Genomic DNA, 18,732 nt, shown 5'->3' on the forward strand with positions numbered 1-18,732 from the left:
ATATTCTCCAAGAAGAATATCCACTCTAGTATTCTTGACTGGAGAATCCCATGGACAGAGGAGTCTGGTGGGCTATAGTCCATGGGGTCACAAAGAGTCAGACACGACTGAGCGACTAAGCACAGCATAGGGTGCAGCTGGTCTCTCTCGGGTATGAGCAGAAACCTCAGAGACAGCTGCATTTTTCAAGGGACCTCTTATCCAAACGCACATGTCAATCAGGGGTTCACAGCCAGACATTGCTGATTTATGCATGCTTTTCTGAGGAAGGCTTTCTGGGCCTCCATCTGTTCCTATAGTGGTTTTTGCTGTCCAGAATCAAGGACAGCAGAAACCAACACAACATTGTAAAACAATTATCCTCCAATTAAAAATAAAAAAGTAAAATTGAAAAAGAGAATCTTCCAGTATCAGGGTAGCATTTCAAGGAATTCAACAAGGTAAAGGTAACTGAATGGCTGTATGCATCGGGAGGGATTTTGTGTCACGGGTGAGTGGACTCTGGGCAAGTGGGTCCTGTCTGGGTGTCCCCTTCCTGTCTTGTCACAGCTGTGGAGTGGGGAAGGGTGGGCTGTAGCAGCTGTCTATCTGGGAGGCGTTTGGAAACTGGTAGCCGCCTGAAGTTTCACTACAAAGTTTAGGACTTATTTATATACTGAAGTTCATTGTTTTTCAATTTCCATATAAACTTATTTGTTCTCTTCATGCATTTTAAGCTTTTAAGATTTGGGCAAATGCTATGTCTCAGTCAGTGGTGCTGGGTGGGGGTGGATGTCTCTTAAGAGCTCCATGGCCTTTGGCTATCTCTGTAGCCAAAAATAGAAATAATTGGGAATGATTTTATTTTGTAAAATTTGCATTGCATTCTGCCCTTTCATTGTGTACATAATTGATTTAAACTGTGTTTAAACAATTAGCTTAATAAAGGAGGTTGTTTTTCAGGAGCTAATAGATCTTAGCTCAGCTGGAGTAGGGTTGAGAGGCCGTGTGTGAGCTGGCTATGAGCATTGTCCTGAAACGAGATCTGCTTGGCTCTTCCTCCAGGCTCTTACCAGTTTCCAACCGTGTGACCCCGGGCAAGTGACAGACTCTCCCCCACCTCCAGTTCCTCTCTCTAATGAATACCTACCTCATAGGATTGTGACCATCGAAAACCCTTGAGCCCCGTGGCCTAAGCCCCTTGAGAGGTCTCATCAAGTATATTCATATTTGTGCAGCAGACTCAGTGCAGTAGAGGTTGTAAATAGCCTCATATCAGATAAAGTTTTGCTACCAATGAGTTTGTCAGATTGAGTTTTGCTGTGAAATGAGGTATAAAACTTATATTTGGAGTTTTGGGGATTTTGCCTTGTGGACACAGGAGGGTAGGTTTGTGTGGTCTACCAACCCAAAGGGAATGGTGGATGGAGCTGAAGAAGGTTGAGTATGGAATGTCAAGAACTGCGGACATTGGCACCAGTACATGATATTCCAGTTGATCAAACTGAGGCACAGAGAGGTGAATCACAGAGGCAGCCAGGGCAAAGCTGGAGGAAGAAAAACCCCTTTAGAGAAATGCAAATTTTGCCCTCCTAGTCAGTAATGTAGTCCAAAAATAGACTGCTTTTGGGTCCTGTGATTTGAATGTTTTTGCTGGAAAAAAAATAGGGTGTGTGAGTGTGTTTAAAAGCAATGTTCCAACCAAGCTGGGTAGGCTATCTGCTTTCCAGACAAGTCCTTTTCTCCCATCACAGAGTTGTTGGGTAACCCAAGCTTCTGAGAACGTACGCCTTTTTTGATAGAATTGCTATCAGAGAAGCATCGAAATGCTCTTGGCCCTGGCTGGAATGAAGCTTCTTGGGAGGAGTCACAAGGGCCTCCTTCTCTGGAGTTTCAGGTTATCACCGTCTTCCCCGTTACTTTAGTAACCCTTGAGGTATGCCCACTGGGTTTGAGGAATGCCATTTCTGTGCCGTTGCTTCTCAGCTCCTGTTACCTTGGGGTCACTTGGAAACTTAAGTATTACTTGGAAACCAGGCTAGAAAACTGCTTTTGATTTTGGGGGGTTGACTTTGGGCCATTCCGCATATCTCTTCCTCAGTTTCTTGCCTTCTTTTATGACTTTGTCAACAGGATCTTGGCAAAACTCAGTGCTAATGTGTCCCCAAAATACAGTGAATTAAGACAACCTGACTGGGTCTAGGAAAAACCCAAAGGATTTTGATAACCCCTGGCTTTTGTTGGACATAACTTACTTGTGATGTTATGGAAGGGAATCATGTTTATCAGTATGAGCTGAGACACTCCCTGTTTCAGTGGCTATTGGTATGTGTGGAGGATACTAAAGATGAGGTGATGGGCTTGTTTTGAAGTGGCTGGGAGACCTAAGGTTGTGGCCTGCATAAAATGAGCTGTTATTTGGGAATTGGGTAGGAGCTCAGAGATAGAGGACAGATTCAGTTTTATGCTTGTTCATCCAGGAAACTGCTCTGAGGTCTGGTAGTAGGCATTTTCAAAATATCCTACTTCCTGCTGTGCTAATTGGAACTCAGTTTTGAGATCTGGGGAGCCTTTGATCTCAGTTGTGAAATACGAGAGCAAACCAGCATTTAGCATTTTAACAGAAGAGTTGGTAAATGATGACCTCAGGTCGGGGAGGATGAAGCAGCGTCCATACAGGCAGGATCTAGACTGCCTGGCATGAATCTAGGTGCTGCCATGTAGTAGCAACGTGACCTTGAGAAGACTGTGTGACCTTTCTGTGTTTCCTTTCCCCATTTGTAGCATGGGGGGAATACCAGTAGCTGTGTCAGAAGTTTGCTTTGAAGAGTCAATGCTTAGCTTAGTGGTGGCTTGTAAATGCTCCATAAGTGTGTTGGTGGTAGTTCTTGTCGGTAGTAATAGAGGAGTAACAAACCAGTCTGAGCTAGACTTCCAGCACTTCTAGAACTCTTCTACCTTAAACCAACCTCTTCCTTCCTCTGTTTTGGCCTACACTCCATTCTGACCCTGATCCCTGGTGTCTGATTGCCTTGGGTCTCTTGTTTTTCTTTCCTGCTCTGGTGTCCCTCCCGCATGGGTTAGCCCAGTTGCAGATGGGGTGCCCATCTCAGCTGTGCCCCGAATGCCTTTGCAGTCCTCTCCCATTCCTGCAGACTCTCCACTAAGCCTCACCGTCCCCACAGGCCCCTTATTCTTCCCTGGGGTTTCAACAGATGCCATCTCTTACCTTCAGAGACAGCGGAGGCTCACAGGCATTTTTTCGTTCATGGTCCTTCCGCCTACCCTTAAGGACTCACTCATGGACCCCCTGCCTCTGGGGAATGAGGTGTCCTTTTACCTGTTCTAGTTTTTAATCCACCTCCTTCCTTCTTATGGAAATCATCTCCTCCAGTTCCTCAAGGTCATCACTCTACATACTGTCTCAGACTCACCTTTTTGCTCCTTTTCTGCTGCCTGTAAAGAAACACTCTGCTTTCAGTCATTTAAAAAAAATTCCAGGGAATTCCTTGGCAGTCCAGTGGTTAGGACCCCAAATTTTATTGCTGGGCCCTGGCCCAACCCTGGGTTGGGGAAGATCCCGCGTGCTACGCAATGCAGCCAGAAAAAAAAGAAAACTCAAAAAGGCAAAGAAAAATTTCTTCCCCTCATGCTGAAGGTGAACTCCCTTACCCGTAATGCTCAGATTGAGCTTCTAGAAAGAGCAGACTGAGCTGTTTCTATTCCTCAGCCCAGGGAATCTAGTCTTCTCTTCTGGTCTATGAAAAACCGCTCCCTCCAAGGCCACAAGGATCTCCTACCAAATGATTTTTCTTTCCTGTTTTATTGTATTTATTTATTTTTTCATTTTATGTACAATGTATGCATGTGTTTTAGGATTTTAAGTTTATTTCAAGAAACTATGGAGAAAGAAGTAGCAAAGCACAACAAGGGGATAGTTAAAAAAAAAAAAATTCCAAGTTGCTTCCTAAGTCACCAATTAAAGATTTTCCATGTGTTCTTACGTGAACTTCTACATGGCCCAATTTGTCTTGAGTTTTTCTCAATTCTCTTTCTAAAGATTCTTTTTAGGGTGTTTCTTTTTTCTTTTTATTTCTTTTTATTTTTTTTTTACTGTGGTAAGAACACTTAAAATGAGAATTACCATCTTAACAAATTTTTAAGTGCACAATACAGTATTGTTAACTAAGGGCACAATGCTGTACAGCAAATATCTGGAATTTATTCATCTTGCATAACTGAAACTTTATCCCCATTGAATAGCAGCTACCCATTCCTCCCTGCCCCTGGCTCCTGGAAAGCACCATTCTACTCACTTTCTGTGAATTTGACTATTTTAGATAATCTCATGTAAGTGGAATCATGCAGTAATTGTCCTTCTGTGACTGGCTTATTTCACTTGGCCTAGTGTCTTCTTGAGAGTCCCTTGGACAGCAAGGAGATCCAACCAATCTTAAAGGAAATCAACCCTGAATATTGGTTGGAAGGACTGATGCTGAAGCTGAAGCTCCAATACTTTCGCCACTTGATGTGAAGAGCTGACTCTTTTGAAAAGACCCTGATGTGGGGAAAGATTGAAGGCAGGAGGAGAAGGGGACAACAGAGGATCAGATAGTTGGATGGCATCACTGACTTAGTGGGCATGAGTTTGAGCAAACTCCAGGAGGTAGTGAAGGACAGGGAAGCCTGGTGTGCTGCAGTCCGTGGGGTTGCAAAGAGTCGGACACGAGTTAGTGACTGAACAACAGCAACAACAGTGACAACAATGTCTTCTAGGTCCATTTTTGTCGTCCTTTATGGTGAGATTTCCTCCTTTTTAAAAAAGCTGAATGGGATCTGATTATATGTACATGTCACATTTCTTTATCCGCTCAAAGATCAGAACATTTAGGTTGTTCCCCTGGCTTGGCTACCGTAAATAATGCTGTGAAGAGCGTGGCAGTGCAGATCTCTCTTCAAGATCCTATTTCAGTTCTTTTGGATAGACACCCAGAAATGGGGTTGCTGGATCATGCGGTAGTTCTATTCTTGGTTTTTTTTTTTTGTTTTTTGAGAAACCTCTATACTGTTTTCCATAGTGGCTGCACCATTTTACATTTCCTTCCTATTTTAGGTGCTCTCTCCTGAAGCATCTCACCTAGCTGACTGCTCATTCCTTCTGGAAACTTCTTCTGTGTTCCAAGCTAGAGTCCTGGCTTCTCTTCTAGTTTCTCATGGAGTAGATCCAGTTGCTCAGTGGGTATTTCCATTTGAAGGTTCCCTGCTTTCCTCTATCACTACGCGTTCAAAACTTAACATGTAGTATTGTCTTCTCCGTGCAAGTACATTAGCATATATGCTAATACATGCCAGGTCCCCTGTAACAAAACACCACACACTGGGTGACTTAGAAAGGAGAAATTCATTGTCTCATTGTTCTGGAGGCTAGAGCTCCAAGATGCAGGTCAGCAGGGTTGCTCTTTCTGAGGGCTGTGAGGACCTGTCTGTTCCATGTTTCTGTTGTAGATTCTGGTGGTTTGCTGGCAACCTCTGGTGTTCCTTGGCTTCTCCCAAGCATCACTCTAATCTCTGTCTTCACGTGATGTTTTCGCTTTGTGCTCGTCTGCCTCCAAATTTCCTTTTTTTTTTTTTAAAGGACAACAGCCACGTGGGACGAGGGTCCACCCTAAAGACTTCATTTTACTTGATTACCTTTGTAAAAAGACCCCGTATCCTAATATGGTCACGTTCTCAGGTACTTGGGGTTAGGACTTACACATATGTATTGAGAGTGAGGCAAAATTCAACCCGTAGGACCATTCAAACTTGATTTTTTTTCCAGATATTTTTCATCTCAGCGAATGGCACCAATGTTCACTGTGTTACTCATGCAGACCCTTGGGCATCATCCTTATCAACTCACTTGCACTTCTGTTAACTTAGGGTCCAGGGGTTACGGAATTTGGAAGCACAATTTTGAAATAGGACCCATAGGATCCAACAGGTTTACAAAGGGATCGGTGATCTATGATTCTCAAATGGCTCACAACCTCTGCTCTATATCTTTTTTTTTCTTTAAAGTGTCTGCCACCTTGGTACATATGTAATAAATATGTAAGAATTTTTTAAAAATTATAGAAAAGCATAAAAATATAATTAATAATCAACCTATTATCCAATTACCCAGAATCACTTACTATTTTGGTTATTTCTTCGTGTAGTTTATACCTTCATGTACTTTATTTATTTTTCTTTTTACTAGTTTGATCCTACAGTATGTACAGTTTTTGAATCCATCTTTTAAAATTCAATATTAGATAATAAGTATGTCCCTTATCATCACAAAATCTTCATGAATAGTTTTAAATGGTGCATATTATTCTATCAAATGGATAGACAATGGTTGACTTAGGTATTTTATTATTATCCATTGTCAAACATGCAATTGTTGCTGTTTTTTGACTTTTTATAAATAATGTTACAACAACCTTTGCTATTAATTTGGACTCAGTTTTTTTTCAGAATTCAGATATGAGTCAGCTAAGGATGAAGAAAAAAGATGAACATGGTGTCTCTAAGCAGATTATTAGTGTAAATTGAAGAAACATTAAGCCTACCTAAGTTAACTAGTATCTTAGGCATTAATTGTGAATAGTTACTTTGTGATTTAAAAGTTATTCTTAAAAAATAAATAAATAAAACTTATTCTTAAATTGCTGAGGTAGATAACAGAGATTCTCCAGTCAACACTTTGCTCTTTAATGATTCTTTGTAGTCTATAACAGGGCTGTACAATATAACTTCTTGTTGTTGTTCACTGGTTCAGTCGCCTCTGACTCTTTGCGACCCCATGAACTGCAGCAGGCCAGGCTTCCCTGTCCTTCACCATCTCCTGGAGTTTGCTTGAACTCATGTCCGTTGAGTCAATGATGCCATCCAATCATCTCATCCTCTGTCGCTGCCTTCTCCTCTTGCCTTCAATCTTTGCCAGCATCAGGGTCTTTTTCAATGAGTTAGTTCTTCGCATCAGGTGGCCAAAGTATTGGAGCTTCAGCTTCAGCATTAGTCCTTCCAATGAATATTCAGGGTTGATTTCCTTTAGGATTGAGTGGTTGGATCTCCTTGCTGTCCAAGGGACTCTCAAGAGTTTTTTCAAGCACCACACTTCGAAAGCATCAATTCTTCAGTGCTCAGCCTTATTTATGGTCCAACTCTCACATCCATACATGACTACTGGAAAGACCGTAGCTTTGACTGTATGTACCGTTGTCGGCAAAGTGATGTCTCTGGTTTTTAATACGCTGTCTAGGTTTGTCATAGCTTTTCTTCCAAGGAGCAATCATCTCTTAATTTTGTGGCTGCAGTCACCATGTGCAGTGATTTTGGAGCCCAAGAAAATAAAATCTGCCACTGTTCCCACTTTTTCCCCATTTTTTGCATGGAGTGAAGGGAACAGAGGCCATGATCTTAGTTTTTTGAATGTTGAGCCTTAAGCCAGCTTTTCACTCTCCTCTTTTACCTTTATTAAGAGGCTCTTGGGATGATGGAAATGTTCTTTATCTGACCTGTCTGATATGAACCAGTTGTCACATATGACTATTGAGCACTTGAAATGTGGTTAGTCCTCCTAAGGAACTGAATTTTAAATTTTATCTATTTTTAATTGACTTAAATTTAAATTGCTATTTGTGGTTAGTGATTACTGTACTGGATAGTGCAGTTCTATCAAGATAATAACTAAACACTTCTATGTGCTGTGCTTAGTCGCTCAGTTATGTCTGACTCTTTGCAGCTCCATGGAATGTAGCCCAACAGGTTCCTCTGTCCATGGGGATTCTCTAGGCAAGAATACTGGAATGGGTTGCCATGCCCTCCTCCAGGGGATCTTCCCAACCCAGGGATCGAACCCAGGTTTTCTGCATTGCAAGCAGATTCTTTACCAACTGAGCGCAGGGAAGCCCAAGAATAAACACTTTTACAGTGCTTATCTTTTCCTAAATACTCTAAGTGCTTTACACATTAATGTGTGTAATCCTCACAATGAATTTAACAAATAGTCTTCCAGTTACTTTGCTATATAAGAAATTGCCACAAAACTTAGTGGCTTAAAACAAGGAGTGCCAAAGAATTTGGGGCCACATTTTGAAACCATTGTAAAAGGTACAATCATTTTGATTACATTTTACAGATGAGGAAATTGAGAACAGAACAGTTAAAAAATTATTGAAGATGACATACCTAGTTAGTGGCCAAGCAATTATTTATGCTAGGCAGTCTGACCTTTTAGCTACAGTGCATCTCTGTAATTCATGTTTCACTAATTTAGAGTCATATCTTCCTCAGTTTTTTCCATGGTGTGGTAATTATGAGATTAAATGACTGATACCTGCCTGTAAATCACAAACTGTGAGTTCATAGTATTTTCAAGAGTTTCCTAGAGGTCAAATTAATGATGAACACACATTCTTAACCACCTGATTCAGGAGGAGCTGCTTGGCTTCAATTCTGAGCCCCCTGCTTTCATTCCTGTTTCTGCTGCTCCCTAAAGAGAATTTATCACTTCCAGATTGAAACTGACCATGATTCTGAGTAAAACTCTTTCAGTCTTAACATGTTGCCTGCTTTATCTATTCCTGTTGCATGGAATATGTTTTTAAAAAGGAATTAATAAATAAAATGCTTAGGATTACTAAGGGAGTTAAATAGTTCTGGTTTTTACTGAAATTAAGTCTTGATGTTAAACCCTAATTTGGATGATATGTTTGCATATATTTAGGCAAGTGTGTGTGTTACTCTTTTTTATTCATTCATCCATTTATTAATTATATTCTTGGTAGAAAAATCAGAATAAATACGTAGCTTGTCCCCAAATTCTAGAGGTTTCATGATAATATAAAGAATGCCACGTTTTACAAAACCTAAGAAACCAGCAGTCTCCTTTCATGGGCAAAGATAATGGTTATTTCCATGTGAAAGTGAGAGAGCCCTTTATCCTGTGGCCTCTGTTAATATTGTTTGCTGCAGTGATGAAATGTGGTCATTTCACACCTGGTATTTGTCCTCATGTGATCATTACAATATAGTTTTTTTTTTTTTCCCTCACCAAAATACTCTCGAGAGAGATTATAGTTAAATGCATCTAGATTTCCAGTTTCTGGGTTTCTTAAGCAATATGTGTAAATCTCTGTGATGCAGAAAACCTCATTGTATCACTTCAGAATCTGAGTACCCCAAATAACGAGACTTCATTTCAGTCAGACCCCACGTTTTCCTTTAGTCCTCATCCTTCCTGACCCCCTCCTTTGTGTGATAACTCTCTTTTCATCTTGTGTGTGTGAATTGATACTTGGCTGATTTTCCACACAGTCAGCTCTTTCTCCGTTATCTTCTTTTTTTATTTTTTTTAAATTAGTTAATTTATCTATTTTTTAACTTTAAAATATTGTATTTGTTTTGCCATACATTGACATGAATCCACCATGGGTGTACATGTGTTCCCCTTCCAGAACCCCCCTCCCACCTCCCTCCTCATCCCATCCCTCCGGGTCATCCCAGTGCACCAGCCCCGAGCGCCCTGTATCATGCATCGAACCTGGACTGGCGATTCGTTTCACATATGATAATTTACATGCTTCCATGCCATTCTCCCATATCATCCTGCCCTCACCCTCTCTCATAGAGTCCATAATACTGTTCTATTTATCTGTGTCTCTTTTGATGTCTCGCATACAGGGTTATCTTTACCGATTAACTAAATACTGTATATATGTATTAGTATACTGTATTGGTGTTTTTCTTTCTGGCTTACTTCACTCTGTATAATAGGCTCCAGTTTCATCCACCTCATTAAAACTGATTCCAATGTATTCTTTTTAATGGCTGCGTAATATTCCATTGTGTATATGTACCACAGCTTCCTTATCCATTCGTCTGCTGATGGGCATCTAGGTTGCTTCCATGTCCTGGCTATTATAAACAGTGTTGCGATGAACATTGGGGTACACGTGTCTCTTTCAGTTCTGGTTTCCTCAGTGTGTATGCCTAGCAGTAGGATTGCTGGGTCATATGGCATTTCTATTTCCAGTTTTTTGAGGAATCTCCACACTGTTCTCCATAGTGGCTGTACTAGTTTGCATTCCCACCAACAGTGTAAGAGGGTTCCCTTTTCTCCACACCCTCTCCAGCATTTATTGCCTGTAGTCTTTTGGATAGCAGCCATTTTGATTGGCGTGAAATGGTACCTCATTGTGGTTTTGATTTGCATTTCTCTGATAATGAGTGATGCTGAGCATCTTTTCATGTGTTTGTTAGCCATCTGTATGTCTCCTTTGGAGAAGTGTCTTTTTAGTTCTTTGGCCCACTTTTTGATTGGGTCGTTTATTTTTCTGGAATTGAGCTGCAGGAGTTGCTTGTATATTTTTGAGATTAATTGTTTGTACATTGCTTCGTTTGCTATTATTTTCTCCCATTCTGAAGGCTGTCTTTTCACCTTGCTTATAGTTTCCTCTGTTGTGCAAAAGCTTTTAATTTTAATTAGGTCCCATTTGTTTATTTTTGCTTTTATTTCCAATATTCTGGGAGTTGGGTCATAGAGGATCTGCTGTGGTTTATGTCAGAGAGTGTTTTGCCTATGTTTTCTTCTAGGAGTTTTACAGTTTCTGGTCTTACGTTTAGATATTTAATCCATTTTGAGTTTATTTTTGTGTATGGTGTTAGAAAGTGTTGTAGTTTCGTTATCTTAACTGGCAGAATCTTATGATTGTACAAGCTGGAATCACTGTGTCTCCCTCTCACTCCTTCATGGAGGTGACTCCGTTCCCTGTATATCCTGGCACACCCGTGGGCCCAGATATCCAGCTGCTTCTGGTGTAAGTCTATGTGGAACTTTGACTTGTCCAGAAGCAAATGGCTCCTTCTCCCCCGTAGATGCCCCCTTCCCAGCTGCAACATTTCTGAAGTCATAAAATAGGTCCCCACCATTCCCATTTCTTTTAGTGCTCCACGCATACCTTCTCCCAGTCTCTCCTGCCTGCCCAGGCGTTCACTTGTTTAGTGCCTGTTTCCAGCACTACCCTACAGGCTCCAAGTTGGCACTGGTCATGCTATCTTGTTTTCTACTCTCTATATGTTATATGCTTTTCATATAACAGTCATGCCATAAATGATAATTTGGGTTGGTAAGCAAATACACAAATGTACGTGGTTCCATTTTTATATGTGTGCCCCTAGGCCCAAACTTGATGCATCCTGGATTTGTCTCTTTTTTTTCATACACTGGATCAGTCAGTTTACTAAATCTTTCTGGGACATATGCTCCATGAGGACATGGGTCTTTGTTTTGCTCAGTGGTAAGTCACAAATGCCTAAAATGATGCCTGCCATGTAGTTGAGCATTTGCTTTGTTGTAGAAATGGTTCTAGATGTTTTATGTGTATTCATTTATTTCATCTTCATAACAAGCTTCGAGGGGTGAGTTGGGTACTATTAGTATGTCTGTTCATAAGAAACCAAGGCATGGAGATTAAGTTATTGTCCAGAGTCACACAGCTGCAAAGTGGTGGAGCTGGGACTTGACCCCAAGTCTCCTGAGTCTGTGCTTTTAACCACTAAGGACTCTGCTATGATACCACCTAGTGATGGTGTGTGTACCCTGTGTGGACCCTTTGCTGAAACTCTGTGCGTTCACTCCACGATGTATAGATAATCTCACAGATGAAGAAGCAGAGGCTGGCTTGGAGAGCTTAAAAAAAAAAAATTACCCCAAGGGGGCCCAAGTTATGAGTAGCAGGGTCAGGATAGGAACTCAAGCCCATGTGCCTGTCCTGCCGGACCTGCCTGTCTGGCCTGTGGTTTTAGAAACAGACTCACATTTAACAGGAACATTTCCGAAGGTTGTTAGATGTTCCTTGTCTCCAGTAGACATCTGATGCTGTATGTTTCTTCCTCAGATCATAGTGGCAGCCACCCGTTAGCCTCCAAAACCGAGACGACGCCCTCGCCCACAAGCAACACTGGGAATGGACACCCGGAATACATCGCATATGCCCTTGTCCCTGTGTTCTTTGTCATGGGTCTCTTTGGTGTCCTCATTTGCCACCTGCTTAAGAAGAAAGGCTATCGATGTACAACAGAAGCTGAGCAAGATGTTGAAGGAGAAAAGGTTGAAAAGATAGGTAAAAATCTGGATTATTTTTTTTGTGGGAATGTGGGTACAGACGATTTTTTAATAAGAAATGAGTCATGTATGTTTTCTGTCTCTGTAAGGCAAATGATCTATCTTTTTTTCCTCAAAATATATTTGATGTAATGCTGCTGCTGCTGCTAAGTCGCTTCAGTCATGTCCGACTCTGTGCGACCCCATAGACGGCAGCCCACCAGGCTCTGCCGTCCCTGGGATTCTCCAGGCAAGAACACTGGAGTGGGTTGCCATTTCCTTCTCCAGTGCATGAAAGTGAAAAGTGAAAGTGATATCACTCAGTCGTGTCCGACTCTTAGCGACCCCATGGACTGTAGCCTACCAGGCTCCTCCGTCCATGGGATTTTCCAGGCAAGAGTACCGGAGTGGGGTGCCATTGCCTTCTCCATTTGATGTAATAGCATTATGTAAATTTAAAGTGTGCAACACGTTATTCTGGTGAATTTATATATTGTAATATGATTGCCGTCGTAGTGATGTTTAACACCTCTATCACATAATTGTCAGTTGTTTTTAGGGTAGGAATCATTCAATTCTAGTCTCTCTACAAGTTTGATAATTATAGTACAGAAAAGGCAGAGGAACCAGTGATCAAATTGCCAACATCTGTTGGATCATAGCAAAAGAGAATTCCAGAAAAACATCTATTTCTTCTCATTGACTACTTGATCAATGGATCTTCTTTATTCATTCATTCTTTGATGGACATTAGGATGTTTCCATATCTTGGCTAGTTTGAATAATTCTGCAGTAAGCATAGGAGTGCATATATCTTTCCACTTTCACTTCCTGTTTTCATTTCCTTTGGGTATACATCCAGAAATGGAATTGCTGGATCATATGATAGATCTATTTTTAATTTTTTGAGGAACATCCATATTGTTTTCCATAGAGGCAGTTCCAATTTACATTTCCACCAACAGTGCACAGGGTTCCCTTTTCTCTACACCCTCACCAGCACTTTTACAAAATGATCCATCTTAAAGGCAGATGCTATGGTGTAGCATCATTGTAAATATTATAGGAACCAAACCTAGGGTTAGGAACTTTGCTTTCATTTATTAAATAACTACTAAGTCATTTACTCTTATTTACCTTGTGGCCTTGCGCAAGTTAATATGCTCTAAATCACTGCTATGTTTAATTTAACTTAAATTTAATTTTATTAATTTAATTAAAATTTTAATTTAAATGAGGACAATAATCTTCACCTTGTAAAAGTATTGTGAAATTAGGGAGAAGATACATTTGGTGTTTGTCACAAATGGTTAATGTCACAAATTAACCTTTGGGCTTCCCTGGCTCAGACGGTAAAGAATCCACCTGCAATGCTGGTAGACACAGGAGACTAGGGTTGGATCACTGGGTCGGGAAGATCCCCTGGAGAAGGGCATGGCTACCCACTCCAATATTCTTGCCTGGGAAATCCCATGGACAAAAGAGCCTGTTGGGCTACAGTCCATAGGATCACAAAGAGTTGGACACGACTGAGCAACTAACACTTTCACTTTTTTCATATAGTAACCCTTACTGTTGCTGTTGAATTAGATTCTAATGAGAACAATAGGAAAACTGAATAGGTCTCACCATTTTTGTGCTGCTACTTTTGCTGGGGGAGTTAATCTTTAAAAATCTATTCGGTTGTGCAAAAGTAATTGTGGTTTTGCATTGTTGAACTTTGCCATTTGATATTGGAATACTTTCTTCAACGTGGTTATGTTATACATCATTTTAATGTGTATGTTTTATGTTTTTTGCTAGTGAATTATTACTTGCTGCTTATTTTATATGTATTTTAGACTATGGAAATTATGTTAGAAAATTTTCTTATTTGAGTTCACAATGGGTCATAAAGCAGCGGAGACAGCTTGTAACATCAACAACGCATTTGGCCCAGGAACTGCTAATGAACGTATAGTGCAGTGGTGGTTCAAGAAATTTTGCAAAGGAGACAAGAGCCTTGAAGATGAGGAGCACAGTGGCCAGCCATCTGAAGTTGACAATGACCAATTGAGAAGATCTTTGAAGCTGATTCTCTTACAACTACAGAAGTTGCTGAAGAACTCAATGTTGACCATTCTATGTTGTTTGGTATTTTGAAGCAAATTGGAAAGATGAAAAAGCTTGATAAGCAGGGGCCTCATGAGCTGACCGCAAATAAAAAAAAAGCTTGTCATTTTGAAGTGTTGTCTTCTCTTATTCTATGCAACAATGACAAACCATTTCTCGATCAGATTGTGACATGCGATAAAAGTGGATTTTATACAACAACCAGAGACAACCAGCCCAGTGTTTGAATGGAGAAGACGCTCCAGAGCACTTCCCAAAGCCAAACTTGCACCAAAAAGAGGTCATGGTCACTGTCTGGTGGTCTTCCGTCTGTCTGATCCACTACAGCTTTCTGAATCCCGGAAAAACTGTTACATCTGAGAAGTATTCTCAGAAAATTGATGAGATGCACTGAAAACTGATGCGTGCAGCTGACATTGGTCAACAAAAAGGACACCATTCTTTTCCACAGCAATACCCAATTGCACAATCAGCGCTTCAAAAGTTGAACGAATTGGGCTATAAAGTTTTGTCTCATCTGCCATATTGCCAAGTAGCCAACTAACTACTGCTTCTTCAAGCATCTTGACAACTTTTTGCAGGGAAAATGAAAATGCTTTCACAACCAACAGGAGGTAGAAAATGCTTTCCAAGAGTTCATCAAATCTTGAAGCACGGATTTTTATGGTACAAGAATAAACAAGCTTATTTCTCTTTGGCAAAAATATTTTGAGTGTAATGGCTCCTATTTTGATTACTAAAGATGTGTTTGAGCCTTGTTATAATGATTTAAAATCAGGGTCCAAAACTGTAATTACTATTGCACCAACCTAATATGAGGTTGGCGTTTATGTTTATTAAGTAAATGGTTGTGTGAACAGTGCAGTGAAAAAATGACAAGAGCTGGTACCTTTGTATTGACCTCAGAGTGTTTCAGCATTTCCTCCTCACATGGAGTTACTGGATTGTATTTGAAAACCCTGAGAGATGAAGTCCTGTTTTCACCACAGATGTACTTTTCAACCATCCTTTAGGGCCTTGGGGAATAGTCGGTAACTCTCCTTATCCTTTTCAGACTTCAAAGGTCTGTTTTTGCAGAAAGGTGACATTTGGAGTAGGTCAGCCTTCAAGTGGGATCAAGGGCAGAGCTGAGGAGCTTCTTCATTTCTTGCCAGCTCGCTGGCCTGTTGGTTTTTCCCACCCCCAGTGACCTTTGAGGCAGGGAGTGAGCACAGTCACACGATGAGTCATGTGTGAGTTTATGAGCAAACCGAGGCTGAATGTTTGTCAACAGAAAGCGGGGCCTTTCTCTCTCATCCTCTGCAGATGCTCTGTAGGTTGGCTTAGTGGTCAGCATGTGCACTGTCTAACTGGACGTGCGTGTTCATGGGGAGGGGATGGCTTGGGTGGAGAAGACACTTTTCCAGATTACATGGCTAAGATACCACACCATGATTTCTGGGTCAACCCTCCTTCTTCTTTCTTGTGTTATGGAAGCAAATGATAAGGATCAGTTTCAGACTGAAGGTTTGACTTTTTTTTTTTTTCCTAAAGACTATCCCATGTACCGGAGAAGGCAGTGGCACCCCACTCCAGTACTCTTGCCTGGACAATCCCATGGACGGAGGAGCCTGGTAGGCTGCAGTCCATGGGGTCGCTAAGAGTGGGACACGACTGATCGACTTCACTTTCACTTTTCCCTTTCATGCATTGGAGAAGGAAATGGCAACCCACTCCAGTGTTCTTGCCTGGAGAATCCCAGGGACGGGGGAGCCTGGTGGGCTGCCATTTGTGGGGTCACACAGAGTCGGACACGACTGAAGCAACTTAGCAGCAGCAGCAGCAGCATCCCGTGTACAGAGTCTCTCAAAGTAAACTGAGTTTGTAGGTAATTAACCATGGCCAACATGTAGATCATTTGGAAGTAAATTTAAAAGTCTTGTGAACACAGAGATGAATAATTACCCAATTTAAGAAATAAATTAATATTCTGTATGTGGTATATCTACAATGAAAATAAAATCCAAGAAATTTTTATTTTAATTATCTTTCTTCTTTCCATTTCCCCTTTGAGTTTAACAAAATGATGAGAGAGGAGTAAGAGTTGTAAAGACTGATAAAGAGATCTTGGAAATTAAGCATGTGTCTGGACTTGAGAAGATATTGATAGGCAGCTTGCACCTGTTCTGCTGAGCAAGTTGCTGTGTGCTTTCGGTCAGGTGTGCTAAGAGAAAGGTGTGTTAAAAGAAAGCAGAGCTCTTAGCACCGTGGGTCATCAGCTGAGCTTTCTGGAGACTGTTCAGAGAAGTCTTAGGCTCTGAGCCTGCATGTCTCTTTGACCTGATGCAGGTGAGCAATTGTAACCTGTCCTCCTCTCCCCTTTCTCTTTCAGAGTTGAACGACAGTGTAAATGAAAATAGTGACACCGTTGGGCAGATTGTCCAATACATCATGAAAAACGAAGGTATGGCTGTTTTAGTGTCCAGAACAATTCATTATTCACATGTTTTATTAAAAACCTGCTTCAAAGAGTTTGTATGGATTCTCCTGTCAATGTTTCTGAAGTTATTGGTAGCACCTCCCACCTAAGTTCACAAAGAGCCCAGCTTCCAGCATTATCCTATTAGGAGAGTTTCACAGAAGTGAGTTTTCTAAGAGTCAGTGGGTCTGAGTGTTGCCAAGTCAGCCCTGGAGGCTTACCTTTTAATCCTGGTGTTGCCTTGATTTGGGGAAAGTCATATTACCTCATGAGCCTCAGTTTCTTCCTCTAAAATAATATTTGCCTCATGGTATTATTGTGACATTTTGCACAGAAGTTGCTTGGTATAATAAGCACTCAAATATTATCTGTTCTTTTTTTTCTGCTTTTAAAAATACTGTGGTAAAATACACTAAACATAGAATTTGCTGTTATACCCGTTTTAAAATGTACAATTATTATTAAGTACATTCACAATGGAGAAGGAAATGGCAACCTACTCCAGTCTTCTTGCCTGGGAAATCCCATGGACAGAGGAGCCTGGCAGGCTACAGTCCATAGGGTTGCAAAGAGTCGGACATGACTGAGCACATACACACTAACACACACATGTTCACAATAGTGTACAAAGATCACCAGTGTCTAGTTTCAGAAACTTTTCATCATCCCAAACTCTGTACACACTGAGCAGTCACTCCCCATTCTCCACCCTCTTCCCCTCCAGCCTCTGGCAACCCTTCCTCTGCTTTCTGCCTCTATGACTTCATCTATTCTATGATCTATTCTTAAATGTTAAAGCTTTTAAAAGGTCTAGGCTTCTTTGGTGGCTAAGTTAGTAAAGAATCCGCCTGTAATACAGGAGACCCAGGTTCAGTCCCTGGGTGGGGAAGATCCCCTGGAGAAGGAAATGTCAAGCCACTCCAGTGTTCTTGCCTGGGAAATCCCATGGAGAGAGGAGCCTGCTAGGCTCAGTCCAAAGGGTCACAAAGTTGGACACGACTTGGCGACTAAACCACCACCACCAAGCTTTAATAACTTTAAGCGTTTTTTTTCATTCTGAAATGTATCCTAAACCCCTGTCTTCTTAAATGGAGAATTAGTTTAATCCTGATTAGATAAATCAGGATCATTTTTCTGAAGCATTGGTGATTGTCTCCACAAGATACCACACCCCAAGTGACTTTTGAGGCGTGTGGCACTCCTGCCCACATACCTGTAAACTAAAAATGCCACCTCTCATATCAGTAAACAAAGAAAGTCACAGCCATCAAGCCATCCATTGCAGCGCCAGCGCTGCAGTGGTGAACCCTGAGGGAACCCAAGAAGGAAAGAATACCTGCCATCTAGCAGCCATCAGACTACAGCCACCCCCTGACTATGAGCCCTGAGGAAACTCAGGATGTGAAAACACTGGAAACTGGCCCCAGATAGCTGAGGTGCATATCAAAGCAATGATTTCAGTGAGCCCAGACTCTTACATCTTCCCATAGATGGAAAAGCGCTGAATTCCTTGACTTCCAACGTCTGGTTTTCTTTTGTTAACAGTAACAGTTTGATGTTCTGACTACCTGGTCTTTATTGCAAAAATTCTTGTATATCTTGGCTCCCTCCTTTGTCTCTGCCTAGCAGTCTCTCAGAGTTACCTGAGAGTCTTGTCTCCTGAGCTTAAGTCCTCAGATTTGTCCACTGAATAAAACATAACTCTCAACTTTTAGGTCACGCATAACTTTTAGGTCACAGTTTTTTCAGTCAACATATCCAGTAGCCCTATGCTTTGAATTCTCATGAGAATGTAAAACAAAATGTTTTCCTTGGGCTCGCTCTGGGCCCTGGTAAACACTGTCTCAAGCAGCATGCACTGATGCAGCTGAGCCCTTTGTCTGAAAGTTGAAATACCTCCGTACTGCTCAGTAAATACCTGCTTTCTGTTCCAAGCCCCTCCCTGGAATCCTTTGTCCCCATAGCCTCACTATTAACCAGGGCACCTGCCTGGCCCAGGCTGCAGTCAGTGTTTCTGGTCTAGAGAAGCAGCAGCTTCATATGGTTCAGC

General features: G+C 41.3%; 1 protein-coding gene across 2 annotated transcripts in view; it reads left to right on the plus strand.

Annotated features, from left to right (window-relative positions):
• The window catches only part of RELL1 (RELT like 1), a 78,134-nt gene that overhangs the window by 29,205 nt on the left and 30,197 nt on the right, over positions 1-18,732 (plus strand). For both annotated transcript variants that reach the window (XM_081526634.1, XM_081526563.1), the window contains 2 exons: positions 11,907-12,131; positions 16,596-16,667. In XM_081526634.1, coding sequence (XP_081382760.1) covers positions 11,907-12,131; positions 16,596-16,667 — 297 coding nt within the window. The remainder of the gene's footprint in view (positions 1-11,906; positions 12,132-16,595; positions 16,668-18,732) is intronic.

Source organism: Giraffa tippelskirchi, chromosome 1 (assembly GCF_054371585.1).
Source record: "Giraffa tippelskirchi isolate mGirTip1 chromosome 1, T2T-mGirTip1v1.2.pri, whole genome shotgun sequence".
Classification (NCBI taxonomy): domain Eukaryota; kingdom Metazoa; phylum Chordata; class Mammalia; order Artiodactyla; family Giraffidae; genus Giraffa; species Giraffa tippelskirchi.